Source organism: Perca fluviatilis, chromosome 20, assembly GCF_010015445.1.
Source record: "Perca fluviatilis chromosome 20, GENO_Pfluv_1.0, whole genome shotgun sequence".
Taxonomy (NCBI): domain Eukaryota; kingdom Metazoa; phylum Chordata; class Actinopteri; order Perciformes; family Percidae; genus Perca; species Perca fluviatilis.
In genome coordinates, this window is record NC_053131.1 from 35,556,664 (window position 1) to 35,576,828 (window position 20,165).

At 40.9% G+C, this 20,165-nt stretch overlaps 2 protein-coding genes across 2 annotated transcripts in view; one reads left to right on the top strand and one right to left on the bottom strand.

Moving 5' to 3' along the window:
- Positions 1 to 20,165, bottom strand: part of mipol1 (mirror-image polydactyly 1) — a gene marked incomplete at its 5' end in the record, with an annotated part of 76,472 nt that overhangs the window by 17,883 nt on the left and 38,424 nt on the right.
- On the top strand, positions 836 to 18,558 carry LOC120548638. The gene is made up of 5 exons (XM_039784980.1): positions 836 to 1,125; positions 1,216 to 1,236; positions 2,960 to 3,004; positions 16,772 to 16,833; positions 17,604 to 18,558. The coding sequence occupies exons 3-5, from the start codon at positions 2,960 to 2,962 to the stop codon at positions 18,481 to 18,483; spliced, it is 987 nt and encodes a 328-aa protein (XP_039640914.1). The 5' UTR covers positions 836 to 1,125; positions 1,216 to 1,236; the 3' UTR covers positions 18,484 to 18,558.

Consider the following 20,165-nt stretch of genomic DNA (forward strand, 5'->3'; position numbering starts at 1 on the left):
GCATCCAAAAATCCAACCTCTGCAGTTTTGGGGACAGAGCCTTCTCCAGGGCAGCTCCCAAGCCCTGGAACTCCCTCCCCCAAGAGATCCGCACCTCTGAATCTTGTTTTGTTTTATTTGTTAGTCTTTGTCTTTATTATCTATACCCTATAAAGCCACTTTGAGTTTGTGAAAAGCGCTATATAAATTCAATTTATTATTATTATTATGTCCCATTGGTGAAAAAAAGACATGTACTGAATAGGTTGAAATTTGCCAAAGGACACATTGACTGGCCAAAGGAGAATTCTGTGGACTGATGAGAGCAAAATTGTTCTTTTTGGGTCTAGGGTCCACAGACACTTTGTCAGACAATCTCCATGCACTGAATTATAAATATTAGTGCAGTGATTCAAAGTAAAGTAACCCTTGAGACATTTTTCAGTTTATACAGTAAATGTTTGAGTTTGTAAAGACAAATGCAAATACTAATATTTTTTTGAAAGGCCTAATATTCCTTTTTCTTCACTTTCTGTAAAGGTTTAACACAAACTTTATCAATTTTGGTCATGTTTTGATTTAGAATTGAATGTGCAGTGTTTCCAATGCATTAATATTATGGAATTAAAAGCTATTCTAAGGATTTTGAGCATTATTCACTTTTTTAAACACACTGCTATTATTCTGAACACAACTTTATGCCCCCTGTATTTCAAGGAAGAACATTTATTTATTGACGATACATTATTTATTCACAAAGAAAATTTGAGTCCTTAAAGGTTGGATTTTTCCTAATGTTTTTTAATTAAGGCATTAAAATCAATCTCCAAAAGACGGTTTTTATTCCTCTTTTTATTCAACTTTAGCATGGGTTCATAAACTTGTGCAAGCATTATGGATGAAGCCAGAACAACAACATGTATGATATGATTCAGCTGTTTCCAGAGGACAACGAGGCTTCAGATCTTTGGCTTTCTTCCTCATTTCTACAGCGTGTGGGTAACATGAGGGCTGTCCAGCCTCTTCTCCTTTCTATAAAAACTGCACAAACTCAAGACACCAGCACCCTTCCTCCACCTGCACAGGCAAATATAGAGACCACCGTAAGACCATCGGGACCCCAGGACCCTTCCTGCACCTGCACAGGTAAATATAGAAACCAGCGGCGGCACTTTGTTCACAGATGACTTTAATCTGTGGAAGCAGATTATTAACTGCAGTTTGTTTCTGTTGCAGACTGAAGAGACGAACACAAAGGTGAGACACTTTTAAACATTTATATGATTGTCTGTCAGTTTGTTGGAAGATTATCAAATTAATTCAATCTGTTCCAGTTTACATTTTACACTTTAAAGGGTATCTTCAGTTTTTCCATCCTGCTCTCTATGGGCCTCATTCACCAATATCTTCCTAAGTTTTCTCTTAAATTTTTTCTTAAGAAAGTTCCTAAGAAAAGGTCTACATCTGATTCATGACGTGTTCTTAAACAGCAGAATATTTTGCAGGTGTGTTCTTAGAATGATGAATGTCTTCGTAAATGGAAAGCCAGTTGTTCCTATTTAGCATATACAGGTAAACGCTCCGTTAATTCACATAAAAGGGCATGAGATGGCCGTATCGTGTGCACACTTAGAGAAATGTCCAAAAGACTGTGGAGGCCTCGACTCCAAAAGAAAGAAAAACTTTAGTAAGTCGGAAGTGGAGGCAGTGCTGCAAGAAGTTAGCGAAATATGAGACATCATATTTAGTAGTATGCAGAGGTGTCAAAAGTATTCACATCCATTACTCAAGTAGAAGTATAGATACTAGGGTATAAAAAGACTTCTGTAGAAGTTGAAGTATCAACTCAAGCTTTTTACTCAAGTAAAAGTGTAAAAGTACTGGTTTAAAAACTACTTAAAGTATAAAAGTAAAAGTAATGTAAGGGCCTATAGTCCACATCAACCCCCCCCCCCCCACTCTCACCGGATGGTGCGATTTATCTGGATAGGTTTTTTTTGTGTGTTTTTTTGAACGATGCCAAGCCGGAATGAAAACAAGCCGAACTGAAATAGGATTAACGAGGCTATTTTTAAAATGTAAGGAGTAGAAGTAAAAAGTCTGCTGTAAAATAATTACTCCAGTAAAGTATAGATACCCAAAATTACTATTTAAATAAGGTAAAGTATTTGTACTTCATTACTTGACACTTCTGGTAGCATCAGCAGTGGATACAACGCAGCAATTACTCATGCAGTGAACACTGTATCCGGAGAAGGCCGCTGAACTGATGAATTAAAGAAGAAATGGTTTCATCTCAAATCTGAGGAATACAAAAGGAAATACACCATTGTGTGGGGTAGTCCTACTACTACTAGTCTGCAGAACTATGCACACTTTGGGCGTATAAATAGCGTGATTCCTCACTTATTATTGGATGGCACGGTTGTGAATTGAAGGCAAAGTAGGGATGCAACGATCAGACTTTTTCAGTCCCGATACCGATGCCAGGGCTTTTGTGTATCTGTCGATACCCGATACCAATACCTAATTAATAATAAACTGTATACCTTCTTTTTAATTGCGACTTGCAACAAGAGAAGAAGCTGCATACGTTCGCACAAAAAAAGTGGTCTGGTGCAGAGCCAGACCATAGACTAACCATAGAACATAGTTTTTTTTTTTACTCAGTAACGGATGGGATTTGTAATGTAGCGAAATACAATCCTTCACTCAAAACGTAAGTACATTTTAAAATACCGTTTTTAAAAACTACTTGCAAAATACAAAATACACAACAAAACTACTTAATACAGTAACGTGAGTAAATGTATTTTGTTACTTTCCACCTCTGGGGATTTCAATATTGACCGAAACAATCGTGATTATATTTGTTTCCTTAATCGAACTCTAGTGGCCCCTTGGATTAATTAACTGTTGTGTACCTGTTGTGTGTTGTGTGACGGTTGTTGTGTAACGGTTGTGTTCCTGTTGTGTTCAGATGAACCGTGTGTCCTGGATGACGCTGGTGGTCCTGCTGTCGGCTAGAAGCAGTTTGGCTGATGTGAACGTGAACTGGCTGACTCGTGTTGTAGACACCATCACGACAAAGTGAGTGGACGTGTGACTGCATGTTATTTAACAATTATTTTCAGCAGGATTTTCATCTGCGCATGCGCTTAACGTCTTGCACATGCACAGAACGGATCGTGCAGGCAGCACGGATCATGTACCGACAGTTATGGTTGAAGACAGCGCTTCTTTGAAGGCTTAGTTGGGGTCTAAAACACCATGGAGCCAGCACAGCAGCTAAGCAGACAGAGAGCAGAGAGGGTGACTCGGGCAGTCCGCTAACTTGTAGCTCACTCTGATATAACCAATATCAGCTGCTCTGTTTAGGCTACAAAACCTGCATGCAGGCTGAAACTCAACCGTGCGGTTTTGTTGGAATAAGGCTATAAACAGAAGGAATCTCTGCTAGCTGCTAGGCTAACATTCAATGGTAAACACAGAGTATGATACACGCACATAGCAGAGCTTCCAAACTGTGGCTTTTTAGTCGACAACACAAATGTTGTCAACATAATTCCCTGGAAATCCAAAATACTTCCACATTGGCGACTTCAGTGAAAGAGGAGGGGGCTCTAGTTCTGTCGATGGGTCTCCTGCATCTGCAGTTGCCATGGTAACTTCTGACTGGCTGTAGCTAGGTTACAGGAGGTTGACGGACTTGTAGCACTTCAACACGTGTGTTTTTTCCACTTGATAAGGCGACCAGACGTGACACAGGGGCGGGGCAGTATCGACGATTCCATTTTTTCATTCAAAATTCGAGATTGTGACTTAATTTCAGTCGATTTCGATTTAAAATGGAAATCGTGACACCCTTATTAGCTAACTATTTGGACTGACAGACTATTATATTAGTATATACTAGATTATTATTCTAAGTGTCTGACAACATTATGGGATGGATCCCTACAGAGATAGACCTTTTAGTTAAACAGTAAGATCCTTTTAGTTTAACTTGAAACAGCCCTGAAATCACCATCACCAAACTACACACCCCAAACGTTTTAGCATTTTTCCACAAACTCTTAAAATTTTTCAAACTACACCAAACCCCATTAAAAAAAAAAACTACTTAAAAACAAAAAAAACCTAATATCTATAAACATAAAAAAAAAAAAAAAAAGTAGTATAGAGCCAGCATATCTCCACCAGACTCCATGTAAATAATCAGGACATTTAGCGAGTATAGAGCCAGCATATCTCCACCAGACTCCATGTAAATAATCAGGACTTTTAGCGTGTATAGAGCCAGCATATCTCCACCAGACTCCATGTAAATAATCAGGACTTTTAGCGTGTATAGAGCCAGCATATCTCCACATGTAAATGGGTGAATTAAGGGTTTATTTCAACCAAACCAGAGTGGTGATTGTTGGAACAGTGGAAAGATGAACCAAGACGGCTTTCGATAATTTTATTTAGTTTCTGTCCACTTTGAATGAAGTGTGTTTTACGATGTTGTTTTTTCGTTCGACAGGTATAGAATACAAAACCAGTACTGTCTTGCTGCAAACATCCCACTGAACCAAGACACAAACACACTACTGACTAATCTCCTTCAACATGACAGCAACAAGGGCGTGAATGAAGCGCTTGAAGATGACAAGGTGTACAAAGGCACAAATTTGGTTATAGCCAAACCTGATCAACTAGATGAACGCAATAAACTACATGCAGAATATCAAGTTCTGTTAGACGATAACTTGGAAGACTTGATCCCAAATAGTGAGGGAAACTTCCTGCTCATCTACACTAAATACTCCCCATGTGTAGGCAAGTGTACAAACCGACGGGACAAGTTGAACATCCTTACAGAAATTAGAGATAATGTCATTCCAAACTGGCCTGATCGCGTGGCCTTTGTGTTTGATACAGTCTATTATATAAAGAGATGTGGTCGTGTTTGTGGAAATGATAAACCTACCGAAGAGGAGTTGAGAGAATCACTGATAAGGCTTGGGGGAACTGGGATCGGCCTCAAAAACATTTTCCGCTGTTACAAACCACCAAACTTAGGATTTGATTGCCACAGCTGCTCGTCTAACGGAGCCGTTTCAGATGTTTGTGTTCAAAACAACTTTGTACCTGGACAGCAGTTACAGCAACGGCCCAAACAGAGAGGAAGAAGCAGAAGCAGAAGTAGAGACATCGGAAGGAGAAATCAGCCTGAACAGAGAGGAAGAAGCAGAAGTAGAAGCGGCAGCAGAGGAAGAAGCCCAAAGAGAGTAGGCAAGAAGAGTAGAAGCAGCCGCAAGCCAGGCCGAGGTAGAAGTAGTAGTAGTAGTAGTAGTAGTAGTAGTAGAAGTAGAAGTAGAAGTAGAAGCAGAGGCTATATGTAGAAGTCAACTCATTCTCACTCCCAGCGCGTCAGAAACCCACTCTTGGTCAGGTATCTTTGGCGTTAGTAGTAGTAGTATCTTGGTCAGGTATCTTTGGCGTTAGTAGTAGTAGTATCTTGGTCAGGTATCTTTGGCGTTAGTAGTAGTAGTAGTAGTATTTTGGTCAGGTATCTTTGGCGTTAGTAGTAGTAGTATCTTGGTCAGGTATATTTGGCGTTAGCTACATCCTTTAGCTTCTCAGACTGATGCTTTCAACTCATTCCCATGTAATCCCACCTAGAGTAATCCCATCTAGAGTAATCCCACCCACAGAGAGATTTAACTCTGGGTTCCCCCTTTGGGTCCACAACGTGGTCCGCCGGGACCTTTTGTCACTCTCATTCCAGTGTAAACCTACCTAGAGAGATTTAACCTATCTAGAGAGATAGAGAGATTTAACCTATCTAGAGAGATAGAGAGATTTAACCTATCTAGAGAGATAGAGAGATTTAACCTATCTAGAGAGATTTAACCTATCTATAGAGATTTAATCTATCTATAGAGATGTAACCTATCTAGAGAGATTTAATCTATCTAGAGAGATTTAACCTATCTATAGAGATGTAACCTATCTATAGAGATTGAATCTACCTAGAGAGATTTAACCTATCTAGAGAGATTTAATCTACCTAGAGAGATTTAAGCTACATAGAGAGAGTTAATCTACCTAGAGAGATTTAACCTATCTAGAGAGAATTTTGATGCTCTGGGTTCCCTCTTTGGCGCTTTGGGCCGAGACCCTCTGCGTCAAAGTGTAAACGGCCAAAGTGTAGTAAAATAAATGTGTGAAAATCTTAATTTATACATTTGGGTTTTCTTTCAGACTGGTGGAAAGAAAACATTTATTTTTCTACACTCTGATTGTGTCTATCTGTAGATTTCTTCTAAATTCACCGAAAAGTTAGCGTTAGATAATGCCTCATTTGAATATTTAAACATAAGATTTCAGAATAATTGTAAATACAACAAATATTTGCCTTAATGTCAGAGGTTTCTGCTGATATGCTGATATCTGTCTTTATTGAATGACTATATGCTTGTAATGTTTGTTTTGAAGTTTTTAAAGTTTTATTTCCATTGTTACTTTTCTCACTTGTTCCTTGACAGTTTTTCACGGTCTTATTTTAAATAGTTTTTGTCTTTTGAATAACTTAGTGACTTTGTCTGTAGAAGATGTTGCTCTGAGGGCTTTTTCTTGATTTTTACACATTTCTTAAATTCTCCTTTTAAGGTATTTCCATATATATCTGATCCCTGTGTGAGTCATATCAAAATGTTCAGAACAAACTCATCTTTCTGTGTAGTAATCCTAATCTGTCCCAGAGCCATGTGTGAAGAGATCATCTCGCCCTAAAGATGAACACTTTAAAGGGGTGATAGAATGCAAAACCGATTTTACCCTGTCATAGTTGAATAACTATAGGACATACATAGAAGCTCAAAAGTCCCATTGACACACCTTTACTATGAAAATCTCATATTTTGAAACTGCTGCTGAAAACGGGCGAATCCCAACAAAGCTGGAAGTTGACGTCAACCTCCCAAAAATCGGAACCTTTGTCACGCCCATGGGTGTATTAAGAGAACGGTCACGCCCCAACATTTACATAGGCTATGGGACGTTTTACGAAAATGTATGGCTAATTGCAAATTTTGTCCGACTGTGTGTCGGAATTCAGCGCCGGTGCTGCCTGTGTTGCTGCCTCGCCGCCCGACCTGCCTTCCTTCACACACCCCGGCCTGCTACAAGGTACTTGGAGCTCCGTCACGACTGGCTGCCCACAGCACTCCATACCCGTGCAAAGTCACCGGTTTTTGGATAATGGACTACTAAACGCCGGTGCTCTGACAGAGCTCCAGGGCCTGCAGCTCCCCTCTTCCTGCTAGCTAAATGCCCGGTGTGTGTGAGTGAGAGCACGGTCAGCGAGCTTGTTGCACCAGCAATCTGTTACCACAGGTTCCAGTTAATCTTTCAATGTGTGTAATTATAATGTGTTGAGTTATTTAAACAAACGATTGGGGAAATAAACGCCGCTTGTCCCTGAGTCTCATTGATAGAGCCTGCGGCTGGATGTAGCTCTATCAATGAGAGCTAGCTCTTCTTAGAATTCCTCTGAAATTCACAAATATTCATTAACTTGAAATCGGACACCGTTGTTAGCTTTATAAGACCTTTAGGGAGATGTTGTATAAGTGGCGTGACGAAATTCAAACTGTAAATATACACAAATTTTGCAGAAAATGAAGCTAACTATCCGTGATTTGTAGCTAGCTAGCCACACATAGCTAGGATTGAAGGGACAGTCATAACTAACGAAACCCCCACTGTTCACAAAAATTCATTAACTTGAAATCGGACACCGTTGTTAGCTTTATAAGACATTTAAGGAGATGTTGTATAAGTGGCGTGACGAAATTCAAACTGTAAATATAAACAAATTACGCTGAAAATGAAGCTAACTATCCGTGATTTGTAGCTAGCTACACATAGCTAGGATTGAAGGGACAGTCATAGCTAACGAAACCCCCACTGTTCACAAAAATTCATTAACTTGAAATCGGACACCGTTGTTAGCTTTATAAGACATTTAGGTTGATGTTGTATAAGTGGCGTGATGAAATTCAAACTGTAAATATACTTTATTTATGCCGAAAATGAAGCTAACTATCCGTTATTTGTAGCTACACATAGCTAGCATGAAGGGACAGTCATAGATAACGAAACCCCTAATCTTCACAAAAATTCATTAACTTGAAATCGGACACCGTTGTTAGCTTTAAGACCTTTAGAGATATGTTGTATAAGTGGGGGAAAAATTCAAACTGTAAATATAGCTACTCTAGTTTGCCCGGCAGCTGACAGCCAGCCTAGATTAACTGGAACTGTTGTAAGAGATTGCTGGTGTAACAAGCTCGCTGACCGCTATCACTCTCACACACGGGCCATTTAGCTAGCAGGAAGAGGGGAGCTGCAGGCCGGGGTCTGTGGAGGAAGGCAGGCCGGGCAGTGAGGCAGCAACACAGGCAGCACCGGCAGCTGAACTCCGACACACAGTCTTACCAAATTTGCAATAAGCCATCAATTTTCGTAAAACGTCCCATATTTGAGCTTTATATAGTTGATTTCTCGCCTAAAAAAGTCTCAGAAGTGAATTTTAATAACGTAATAGCCCGACAAACAATGTATAACTTTGCAGTGAGACCTGCTGTCGAGTCTCCCATGTGTTTCTATGTAGTTTGCTCAAACCAATCAGCACGTAGCTCATTCTGAATATTCATGAGCATACCATATTTGGAAGAAAAGCTCTTGTTCCAAATAGAGCCATATTCACAGGGTAGTTAAGAGCCTAATAAAATAGCATTCGGGCAGTTTTCAGCCCAACCAATGTTACATACCCCATTAGGAGACCTTAAGGAACAGTGTAAAATACCCTATATAATCATTCTATCACCCCTTTAAGATCACCTTTTGAAAATTCTTAAATGCGCTTAAATGAGTTTACTATGAGTTCCTTAGGCTCTGAAAAGTAGTGATATACATTATATATAGATAAAACAGTAAAAAAATGTTAAATATGTCTAAAATTATATTTTTTAACATTGCTTTTTCCTGTATCGCAGGACAAGGCATCTAGATTTTTCTAATTACTGGTTGCATCACTGATTCAATGTCATTTTGATTATGCATGTTCTGCCTGGTACTGTGGATTATCAGTTAAACTTAAAAACAGACTGCAAGTGATGCAAAATAATGATATCCACTACCTGTTAAATGCACCGGACTCATATTGGTAGAGATGCTTTTAAAAGGGTAGGACTGCTGCCAGTATGTTAGAGTGGAGCAGAGTCAACAATGCAGCTAGAAGTGCTTTTTTCTATACAGGTATAACACTGTGGAATAATCTGCTGCTTTCCCTCAACACTGTAACTACCAGAGGGGCTTTTAGACATCAGGTTAAGGCTTTTTTATGGACTACAGTAACCAATCTTTTTAATTAGAGTAGACTGATTATTGGATGTGATCTGTGATATTTCTGATTTTAGAATGCTTTTGAACCTTGGATGATCTGTATTATATGTTATTTGTCATGTGTTACATGTTCTAACACCAAGGACCATGTTGGAAATAAGTGTTCACACTTTAACATGCTATCCTTTGGATTATGTTGTCTGTCAAATCAAAAATTAATCTAATCAAAAATAATTTGAGTAGAAGTGTATGTCTGTGGCTCTAGTTTCATCACATACTCAATAACTGCTGATACTACTATGTATAATATATATACTACATAATACTATGTATAATATATATACTGCATAATACTATGTAGAATATATATACTGCATGATACCATGTATAATATAAACTGCATATGGCTGTGTACAGGATGTGTGCTGTCATCTCTGTCTCCTGATTGGCCGTGAGAGTGACGCGTCATCTCTGTCTCCTTATTGGCCATGAGAGTGACGCGTCATCTCTGTCTACTGATTGGCCGTGAGAGTGACGCGTCATCTCTGTCTCCTTATTGGCCATGAGAGTGACGCGTCATCTCTGTCTCCTTATTGGCCATGAGAGTGACGCGTCATCTCTGTCTCCTGATTGGCCGTGAGAGTGACGCGTCATCTCTGTCTCCTGATTGGCCGTGAGAGTGACGCGTCATCTCTGTCTCCTGATTGGCCGTGAGAGTGACGTGTCATCTCTATCTCCTTATTGGCCGTGAGAGTGACGCGTCATCTCTGTCTCCTGATTGGCCGTGAGAGTGACGCGTCATCTTTGTCTCCTTATTGGCCGTGAGAGTGATGCGTCATCTCTGTCCCCTTATTGGCCGTGAGAGTGAGGCGTCATCTCACGACAAACAGGAAACAGAAAGGAGATTCTGTTGATTCTGGGAATATCTAAACCACATTTCTGCGCTGTATTATCTCTAAAGTATGATCAATAAACTTATTACTGTTATATTTATGTTTATTATTAATGTTTTAGTTAGATGCTTCTGTGTGAACTTCCGTTGATTGTGGTGCATGTTCATTTTAAATAAAGCTTAATTCAAACCTGTCTGTCTGTCTGTCATCCCTCAACCAGTAGCGTAGACCCGACACATTCTAGACAAATACTTTTACATGAGCAATATACGTATATATTGCCGTCTTGTGTTATTGTCTTGTTACCCCATCACCTGTTCATTTCATTCAGCTTGTTTTTCTGTCTGTTAAATCTTCTCTTTTCTAACGTTACGTGTTGTAGAACAGAGCTAAGCATCCATCTTAAGCAGTGGTTCTCAAATGGGGGTATGTGTCCCCCTAGGGGTACTCTGGAGGACTGCAGGAGGTACGTGTCCCCCTAGGGGTCCTCTGGAGGACTGCAGGTGGTACCTGTCCCCCTAGGGGTTGGGCAGAAGTCTGAATCTGACCTCTGTTCAACATTTAACTCTCTGATCACTTTGTTCTCTTCTCTACTTTAAGACTTTAAAGACATATCATCTGGTTCTTAAATATCTCTGATTCCTGCATTTAATCCAGAACAAACATTTAAAGCCAAGACTACATCTTTCCCTGGCGTTAGCATGTAGCTACATGTAGCAGATGACCCGTCATAGAAACCCAGCTCGCTGTGACATCACACCGAGAGCTGAGAGCAGAACAACCTGCTGATGTCATGATCTGAAGATTTGGACACGTTGATCATGAATTTCTGAGACGCTGAGTCACTCTACTTCCTCTTTAGATCAGCCGCCGTGCAGACTAACACGTTATAATAACAGCACTTAGAAATGGTGCATTAATAGTTAATGTTCTGGTGTTCCCCCCTCTCATTCCCCCTACTCTGGTGTTCCCCCCTCTCATTCCCCTACTCTGGTGTTCCCCCCTCTCATTCCCCTGCTCTGGTGTTCCCCCCTCTCATTCCCCCTGCTCTGGTGTTTCCCCTCTCATTCCCCCTGCTCTGGTGTTTCCTCCTCATTCCCTCTCTGCTCCGTGTTTCCCCTCCTCATTCCCCTACTCTGGTGTTCCCCTCCTCATTCCCCCTGCTCTGGTGTTTCCTCTCATTCCCCTGCTCTGGTGTTTCCCTCCCTCATTCACCTACTCTGGTGTTCCCCCTCTCATTCCCCCTGCTCTGGTGTTTCCCCTCTCATTCCCTCTGCTCTGGCGTTTCCCCCTCTCATTACCCCTGCTCTGGTGTTCCCCCCCTCATTCCCTCTGCTCATGCCGTTTCCTCCTCATTACCCCGCTCTGGCGTTTCCCCCTCTCATTCCCCCTCTACTCTGGTGTGTTCCCCCTCTCATTCCCCCTACTCTGGTGTTCCCCTCTCATTCCCCCTACTCTGGTGTTTCCCCTCTCATTCCCCCTGCTCTGGTGTTTCCCCTCTCATTCCCCCTGCTCTGGTGTTTCCCCCTCTCATTCCCCCTGCTCTGGTGTTTCCCCTCCTCATTCACCCTGCTCTGGTGTTCCCCTCTCATTCCCCCTGCTCTCCGTGCTCTCCCTCATTCCCCCTGCTCTGGTGTGTTCCCCCTCTCATTCCCTCTGCTCCTGGGTTTCCCCTCTCATTACCCCTGCTCTGGTGTTTCCCCCTCTCATTCCCTGCTCTGCTCATGCGTTTCCCCCTCTCATTACCCCTGCTCTGGTGTTTCCCTCACTTCATCCTGCTCTGGTGTTTCCCCCTCTCATTCCCCCTGCTCTGGGGGCATTTCACCCTCTCATTCCCCCTGCTCTGGTGTTTCCCCCTCTCATTTCCCCTGCTTTGGGGGCATTTCCCCCTTTCATTCCCCCTGCTGTGGCGTTTCCCCCTCTCATTCCCCCTGCTCTGGCATTTCCCCCTCTCATTCCCCCTGCTCTGGTGTGTCCCCCTCTCATTCCCCCTGTTCTGGCGTTCCCCCCTTTTATATCTTCTGCTACGTCTGCTTTTGTGTTGCTTTTTTCGAAGGTTTTCAGAAGTTCACTAACTGAGCAGCTTTGTATGAGAGAATTTAAAATGTTCTGTATTTTAACTGTAGCTACAGACATCATTTATGTTTTTAATTACAGGGTAAAGTCCAGGTCAAATGCCAGAACTTTGTCTGTTATTTTATGGATTTATTTCTTAGAGCAGAGGTGTCCAAACTTGTTTTAAAGACCTCCAGATTTGATAATGTGAAGACTCCCGGGGGCCAACGGTCCCTTCTGACATAAAAGTTACATACAGGTGCACTGACCTATCATTGTCACAAATACTATGATCATGTTACCAAATCACCGCCACTCAGGCGTCAACAAATCTAAAAACCTTTTCTGCCTGATGTTTACATCTTTAGTCAGATGACCTTAAACGTGAAGTTGATTAAATCTTAAAAAAACATGACTTATTAAGTGTGATGCAAAGATTGTTAAAGCGTAACTCGCCAAAATGCAACCTAGGGTCTTTTTACTCTGAATGCAACGTAACAGGGAGGAGAGTAAAGATGGAAAGCTCCTAAAGCTTAGTTCCATATAAATACACAGATTATTGGTTGTTTTGTCGTTAGTGTAAAACAATATTGACCTTGTAGGTGAAAAAGGAGCCTCATATAAGAATGATATTTCCTCCTACAGAGTTCGTTCATTCACATTCAGAGTTCGTCTCTTTTTGACTGACAAGGATAGCGTAAACACCAACAGCTACAGTAAGATGTTAAAACCTTTCTTTTTAGTAAACTCTGTGTTGTCAGTGCTGAGTTCATGTGTAGAGCCCCTGGTGATACTTGATGTTGCGTCGAGCCTTCTTAGTGGTTTAAAAATAGTGATTTTGATGCTATCATAGTAGTGTCGGTAGCTCTCCCATTCAAAAGGCCATTTGACCGAAAAAGACAATACGGTCAATCTTAAAGTGGGGTTTCCGTCCTAATTATGCTTTTAAACTAAAGTTTGACTTGGGTGCATTCACGAAAAGACCCTAGGTTGCATTTTGAAGAGAGATAAACTTTCACATTTAAGCTTACAACATATGACTCTTGCTCTTGTCTTTCCCAAACCAAGGCTGCAGGCCGTGATTGGCCCACAGGACAGACTGTAGACATGTCTGTCTTAAAGTGTAAGTCCTTCAGCTAAGGAGAAATGAAGCCTCAGGTGTCAAACTTTAGGAGAAAACTAAAGGTGTTTTGTGCGACAGTTCCCCAGACTTTCATCACCTGTGTGACAAACGCCTCTCAAAATCTGAGGAAGATCTTCTAAACTGACCTTTTTTGATCTGAAATGAAAACAGATTCAGCAACTGCACGGCCTATTCCTCTCTTCACATGTTTTCAGAAACACGTTTCGGTGAACTATTTTAGTGAAATACAAGATTGTATTCTGAACGAGACACCATTATGACGCGTCCGTCCAATCAGCTGCCAGTTTTCTTTTTTTGGGCGACAATACAGATTAGTACCGCCTGCGGTTATGGAGACGTATTACGTCTTGTGCATGCGCAGAATGTACTCTAAAGTCAGCGTCTCTTCGGTGTGTTCTGAGGAACTTTTTGGACCTTGGGGAGACTGATCAGTTGTCAGGTTGGTGGTCAGAGCCTTAAGTCCCTCAGCTAAGGAGAAATGAAGCCTTAGGTGTCAAACTTGAGGAGAAAGTAAAGGTGTTTTGTGCGAGTGGTCCCAGACTTTGATCCCCTTTAAACAGCAGCAGCTGTTGTCAGAGAGAAGAGGGAGAGTCATGGACGCAGCACAACTCTCTATCTGATCTCTGTTCAACATTTCAACTCTCTCTGATCACTTTGTTCTCTTCTCTACTTTAAGACTTTAAAGACATATCATCTGGTTCTTAAATATCTCTGATTTCTGCATTTAATCCAGAAAGAGAGAACATTATAAGCTGACTAACGGAGCTTTTATTAAAGGATCTTTGTGGAGGTTTACAAGATAATGATAAAAGATATTAAAATGAAGAGCACGTTACATTGATCCACTCAATGTGGAAGTTAAAGACTTCAAACTAAAGTTACAGACACTATATTATCTGTCTTTCTGTAGTGAAGATGATTCACTTACAGAATCTAGATTTTAAAGTCAGTTTACAGGATTCAGAATATAATGTTTAAACGTTCTTAAAGAGACTAAAACGGACCAAACAGCTGAGCTGGGAGAGCAACCGAAACTAAGATTAAGAATCTGGTTTTATGATTCAAGATCAGGATTTTAACCCTTGTGTTGTCATCCCGTCGACCTGCAACTTTGTGTTGTTCTGGGTCGAAATTTCAACAACTTTTTAAATTATTTTTTGGGCTTTTCTGCCTTTATTATGACAGGACAACTAGGTGAGAAAGGGGAGATAAAGAGGGAAGACATGCAGGAAATCATCACAGGTCAGACTCGAACCCTGGACCTCTTCGTCGAGGCAGAAACCTCTCAGTATATGTGCGCCTGCTCTACCCACTGATCCAACCCAGCCACTGTTGTTCTTTTTCTACACTTTTCTCGACAGTTTTGTCGATTTTAATCTAATGTTTTTGTCACTTTTTGGACGTTTTTTAAATGACGATTTTGTGACCTTTGGCGATGTTTTTTGTGTATTCTTTTGATGATGTTTTTGGTCCTTTTTTTCCTGCGTTTTTTTTTAGCTTTTTCCAACGTTCTTTTGTCATAGTTGTGATACAGAAAGTTTTTGTAAACAAGGACAACAGGAGGGTTAAGAATCTTGATTTTAAACTCTTTTTATGATTCCAGATCAGGATTTTAAACAGCTTGTTCTCAACACACATCTGTATATATGGATGATGTGAGGAAGCTATAACAACAACGTGTATGATATGATTCAGCTGTTTCCTGAGGACAGCGAGGCTTCAGATGTGCGATGTCATGACTGCCCGGATAACATCTTTGGCTTTCTTCCTCATTTCTACAGCGTGTGGGTAAGATGAGGGCTGTCCAGCCTCTTCTCCTTTCTATAAAAACCTGCCCACAGTTCTGCAAACTGCACAAACTCAAGACACCAGGACCCTTCCTCCACCTGTACCACCGTAAGACCATCGGGACACCAGGACCCTTCCTCCACCTGTACCACCGTAAGACCATCGGGACACCAGGACCCTTCCTCCACCTACACAGGTAAATACAGAAACCAGCGGCGGCACTTTGTTCACAGATGACTTTAATCTGTGGATCCAGATTATTAACTGCAGTTTGTTTCTGTTGCAGACTGAAGAGACGAACACAAAGGTGAGACACTTTTAAACCTTTATATGATTGTCTGTCAGTTTGTTGAAATATTATCAAATTAATTCAATCTGTTCCAGTTTACATTTTACACTTTAAAGCACGTGTCAAACTCAAGGCCCACGGGCCAAATCCGGCCCTCAAAACAATTTAGGTTCATAATACATTTTGGCCCACCTAGATTTATCGCTTTTTCTGAAGTTTTTGCAACTTTTGCCAACATTTTTTGGCACATTTTCAAACTTTTTTCCTCGCTTTTTTCAACCTTTTTTATTTGATGGCTAAGTTACTTTTTTGGGGCTGTATGTCGACCAAGCTGTAAGTGAGAAGACTATATGAGACATGTAGTAACTTCAGTTTTTTCCAACCTGGACTCTATGTCTCCATGTTTTTGTCTCCAAGTGACTGATGGGAACAACAATCTCTGACATTGGTCCAGTATTAAACTAGAAGAAACAGCCACAATGTAACCCACCAGACTAATCAGGACTTTTATCATCGTAAAACACACTTCATTCAAAGAACAAAAAAAACTAAATAAAACTATCAAAAGCCATCTTGATTGATCATGTCAGCAGCAACAACAGAACTTTTAGTGACTCTAACTGCTGCTGAACATTAGTCCTGTAGGGTTACATTACAGCTTGGTTCTTTTTTAATACTGGACCAAGTTCACACATTGTTGTTCCATCAGACACTCAGACATGGAGACAGAGAGTCCAGGGTGATACAGAACATAGCTACCCTTTAACTCCTGTAGATCATCAGGATGCTGTTTAATGATATTATTATGTAGGGCTGTGCAATTAATCAAAATTGAATCATGAGTATGATTCCTGCTCACTATGATCCCAAAAACACAATAATCGAGAAAAACTATTATTTAGCTCAACTCTTATTTTCTCTTGTGTAAAGTTTAAATAGGAAAAGTATTGAGGCAAAGTTCACAGTTGTATGTGTTTTATGTTATTGTTGATTTATTTCACTTTTTCCACAGTTTTTTAAGTTCAATAATTGCAACATCTTTCTAGAAGTCAACGAGTAATCGTGTTAAATTATCGTGATTTCAATATTGACCGAAATAATCGTGATTATATTTTTTTCCATAATCGAGCAGCCCTAATATTACGTCTGTAATGAACTTTAGTGGCCCCTCTGATTAATTAACTGCTGTGTGACTGTTGTGTAACTGCTGTGTGACGGTGTTCAGAAAGCAGTTTCTCTTGGGACGTGAATGAGCTGACTGTTATTGTAGACACCATCAGGAGAGAGTGAGTGTGACTTCATGTCATTTAACAATTATTTCAGTCTGACTGCCTGACTTTTAGCGTGTATAGAGCCAGCATATCTCCACCAGACTCCATGTAAATAATCAGGACTTTTAGCGTGTATAGAGCCAGCATATCTCCACGAGACTCCATGTAAATAATCAGGACTTTTAGCGTGTATAGAGCCAGCATATCTCCACCAGACTCCATGTAAATAATCAGGACTTTTAGTGTGTATAGAGCCAGCATATCTCCACCAGACTCCATGTAAATAATCAGGACTTTTAGCGTGTATAGAGCCAGCATATCTTCCACCAGACTCCATTTAAATAATCAGGACTTTTAGCGTGTATAGAGCCAGCATATCTCCACCAGACTCCATGTAAATAATCAGGACTTTGGCCGTATAGAGCCAGCATATCTCCACCAGACTCCATGTAAATAATCAGGACTTTTAGCGTGTATAGAGCCAGCATATCTCCACCAGACTCCATGTAAATAATCAGGACTTTTAGCGTGTATAGAGCCAGCATATCTCCACCAGACTCCATGTAAATAATCAGGACTTTTAGCGTGTATAGAGCCAGCATATTTCCACCAGACTCCATGTAAATAATCAGGACTTTTAGCGTGTATAGAGCCAACATATCTCCACATGTAAATGGGTGAATTAAGGGTTTATTTCAACCAAACCAGAGTGGTGATTGTTGGAACAGTGGAAAGATGAACCAAGATGGCTTGTGTGTTTTACGATGTTGTTTTTCGTTCAACAGGTACAGAATACAGGAGCAGTTCTGTCTGGCTGCAAACATCCCACTAGACACCCAAGACAGAAATACACTTTCTAATGTCCTTCAACATGACCGCTACGAGAACAACGTGGATCGAACGCTTAACAGCGGCGTAGCATACGTCGGGACAAATGTGGTTATAGCCACACGTGCAAGCGATATACATGCAGAACCTCAAGTTCTGTTAGAGGAAAACATGGAAACATTGATTAACAATCATGTGGGAAACCGCCTGCTCATTTACTCTTACCTCTCCCCATGTGTAGGCAGGTGTACAAACCCATTCGACAAAAAGTTCAACATCCTTAAAGACATTAGAAATAATGTCATTCCATACTGGCCTAATCGCGTGGCCTTTGTGTTTACAACAGTCTGTGATGACAAGAGATGTGGTCGTGTTCGTGGACATGAAAAACCTACCAAAGACGAGTTGAGAGAATCACTGAGCGAGCTCGGGGGAACTGGGATTGGCCTCGAAAACATTTTCCGCTGTTACAAACCACCAAACTTAGGATTTGAGTGCCACAGCTGCTCGTCTAACGGAGCCGTTTCAGATGTTTGTGTTCAAAACAACTTTGTACCTGGACAGCAGTCACAGCAACGTCCCAAACAGAGAGGAAGAAGCAGAAGTAGAAGCAGAAGTAGAGACAGCGGTAGGAGTTATCGTCCTGAAAAGAGAGGAAGAAGCAGAAGTAGCAGTAGTGACAGCGGTAGGCGTTATCGTTCTGAAAAGAGAGGAAGAAACAGAAGCAGCAGTAGTGACAACGGTAGGCGTTATCGTTCTGAAAAGAGAGGAAGAAACAGAAGCAGCAGCACAAAGAGAGTAGGTAAGAAGAGTAGAAGTAGCCACAGCCGAGGCTGAGGTAGAAGTAGTAGTAGTATTAGTAGTAGCAGCAGTAGTAGTAGTAGTAGTAGTAGTAGCAGCAGCAGCAGTAGTAGTAGTAGTAGTAGTAGTAGTAGTAGTAGTAGCAGCAGCAGTAGTAGTAGTAGTAGTAGTAGTAGTAGTAGTAGTAGTAGTAGTAGTAGCAGCAGCAGCAGTAGTAGTAGTAGTAGTAGTAGTAGTAGTAGTAGTAGTAGTAGTAGCAGCAGCAGCAGCAGCAGTAGTAGTAGTAGTAGCAGTGGAGGCTATATGTAGAAGTTAGGGCTGCACGATTATGGCCAAAATGATAATCACGATTATTTTGATCAATATTGACATCACGCTTAATTATCACAATTATTTGTTGATTTTAACCAAAACATTTAATTTTTTTAAATTTAATTAACAATTAGGGCCCGAGCGCCGAAGGCCCTATTGAAAGTGAAGGAATTATTATTCTTTTTCCCGGCAAATTAATTGCCTTTTGAGGGGCTTACCATATTCAAAAACTCACCAAAATTGGCGGTCGCATCAAGTCTGGTGAAAATGTACGTATTTTAAGGGTTTCAGGAATAGGCACAAAACAATGGCTCGCTAGCGCCCCCTACAAAATAAAAAAAAATTGAGCCCCTGCAGTGCGTGTAACGTAGACTCACGAAACTTGGTACACATATGTATCATGTCAAGACGTACAAAATATGTCATTGGAGCCATACCTTGAACAGCTAGATTGGCTTTGCAAAATAAAATATATATATAGTATGTACAGAGCGTTCTATGAACAGAATGACACATTTTAAATATCGCTCGATTGCGCAAATTTGATCGTGCTGATATCTGTCTTTATTGAATGACTATATGCTTGTAATGTTTGTTTTTAAGTTGTTTAAGTTTTATTTTTATTGTTACTGTCTATTGTTATTTTCTTGCTTGTTCATTTGACAGTTTTTTGGGTTTTATTTTAAACAGTTTTTCTCTTTGTGATGTCTGTAGAAAATGTTGCTCTGAGGGCTTTTTCTCCATTTTTACACATTTCTTAAATTCTCCTTTTAAGGTATTTCCATATATATCTGATCCCTGTGAGATTCATATCAAAATGTTCAGAACAAACTCAGCTTTCTGTTTAGTGATCCTAAAGCCCCTGACACACCAACCTGACGGCCGACCGTCGGCAGTAAAGCCAGTCAGACTGATCAGTCTCCTCGAGGTCCAGAAAGTGCATCAGAACACACCGAAGAGACGCCGACTTGAGCGTATGTTCTGCGCGTAATACGTCTCAATAACAGCAGGCGGCGCTAATCTCTATTGTTGCCCAAAAAATGTAAACCAGCAGCTGATTGGACGAACGAGTCACGTGGGTCTGGTTTCTCCAGCCTATAGTAATGGCGACTCGTTCAGAATACGATCTCATATTGTACTAAAATAGTTCACCAAAACGTGTTTCTGAAAACATTTGAAGAGAGAAATAGGCCGTGCAGTTGCTGAATCTGTCTTAATTTCAGATCAACAAAGGTCAGTTTAAGAGATTTTCATCAGATTTTGAGAGGCATTCGTCACTCATCCCGCTCGCCATTTCCGGGTTAGGTCTCCACCAATCAGATTGGTCATGGAGTCCGACTGCCCGCCCTCCGACCCAGCATGTCAGGTCGGCCAAAATGAAGGCAGACGGCTCATCCGGCCGACAA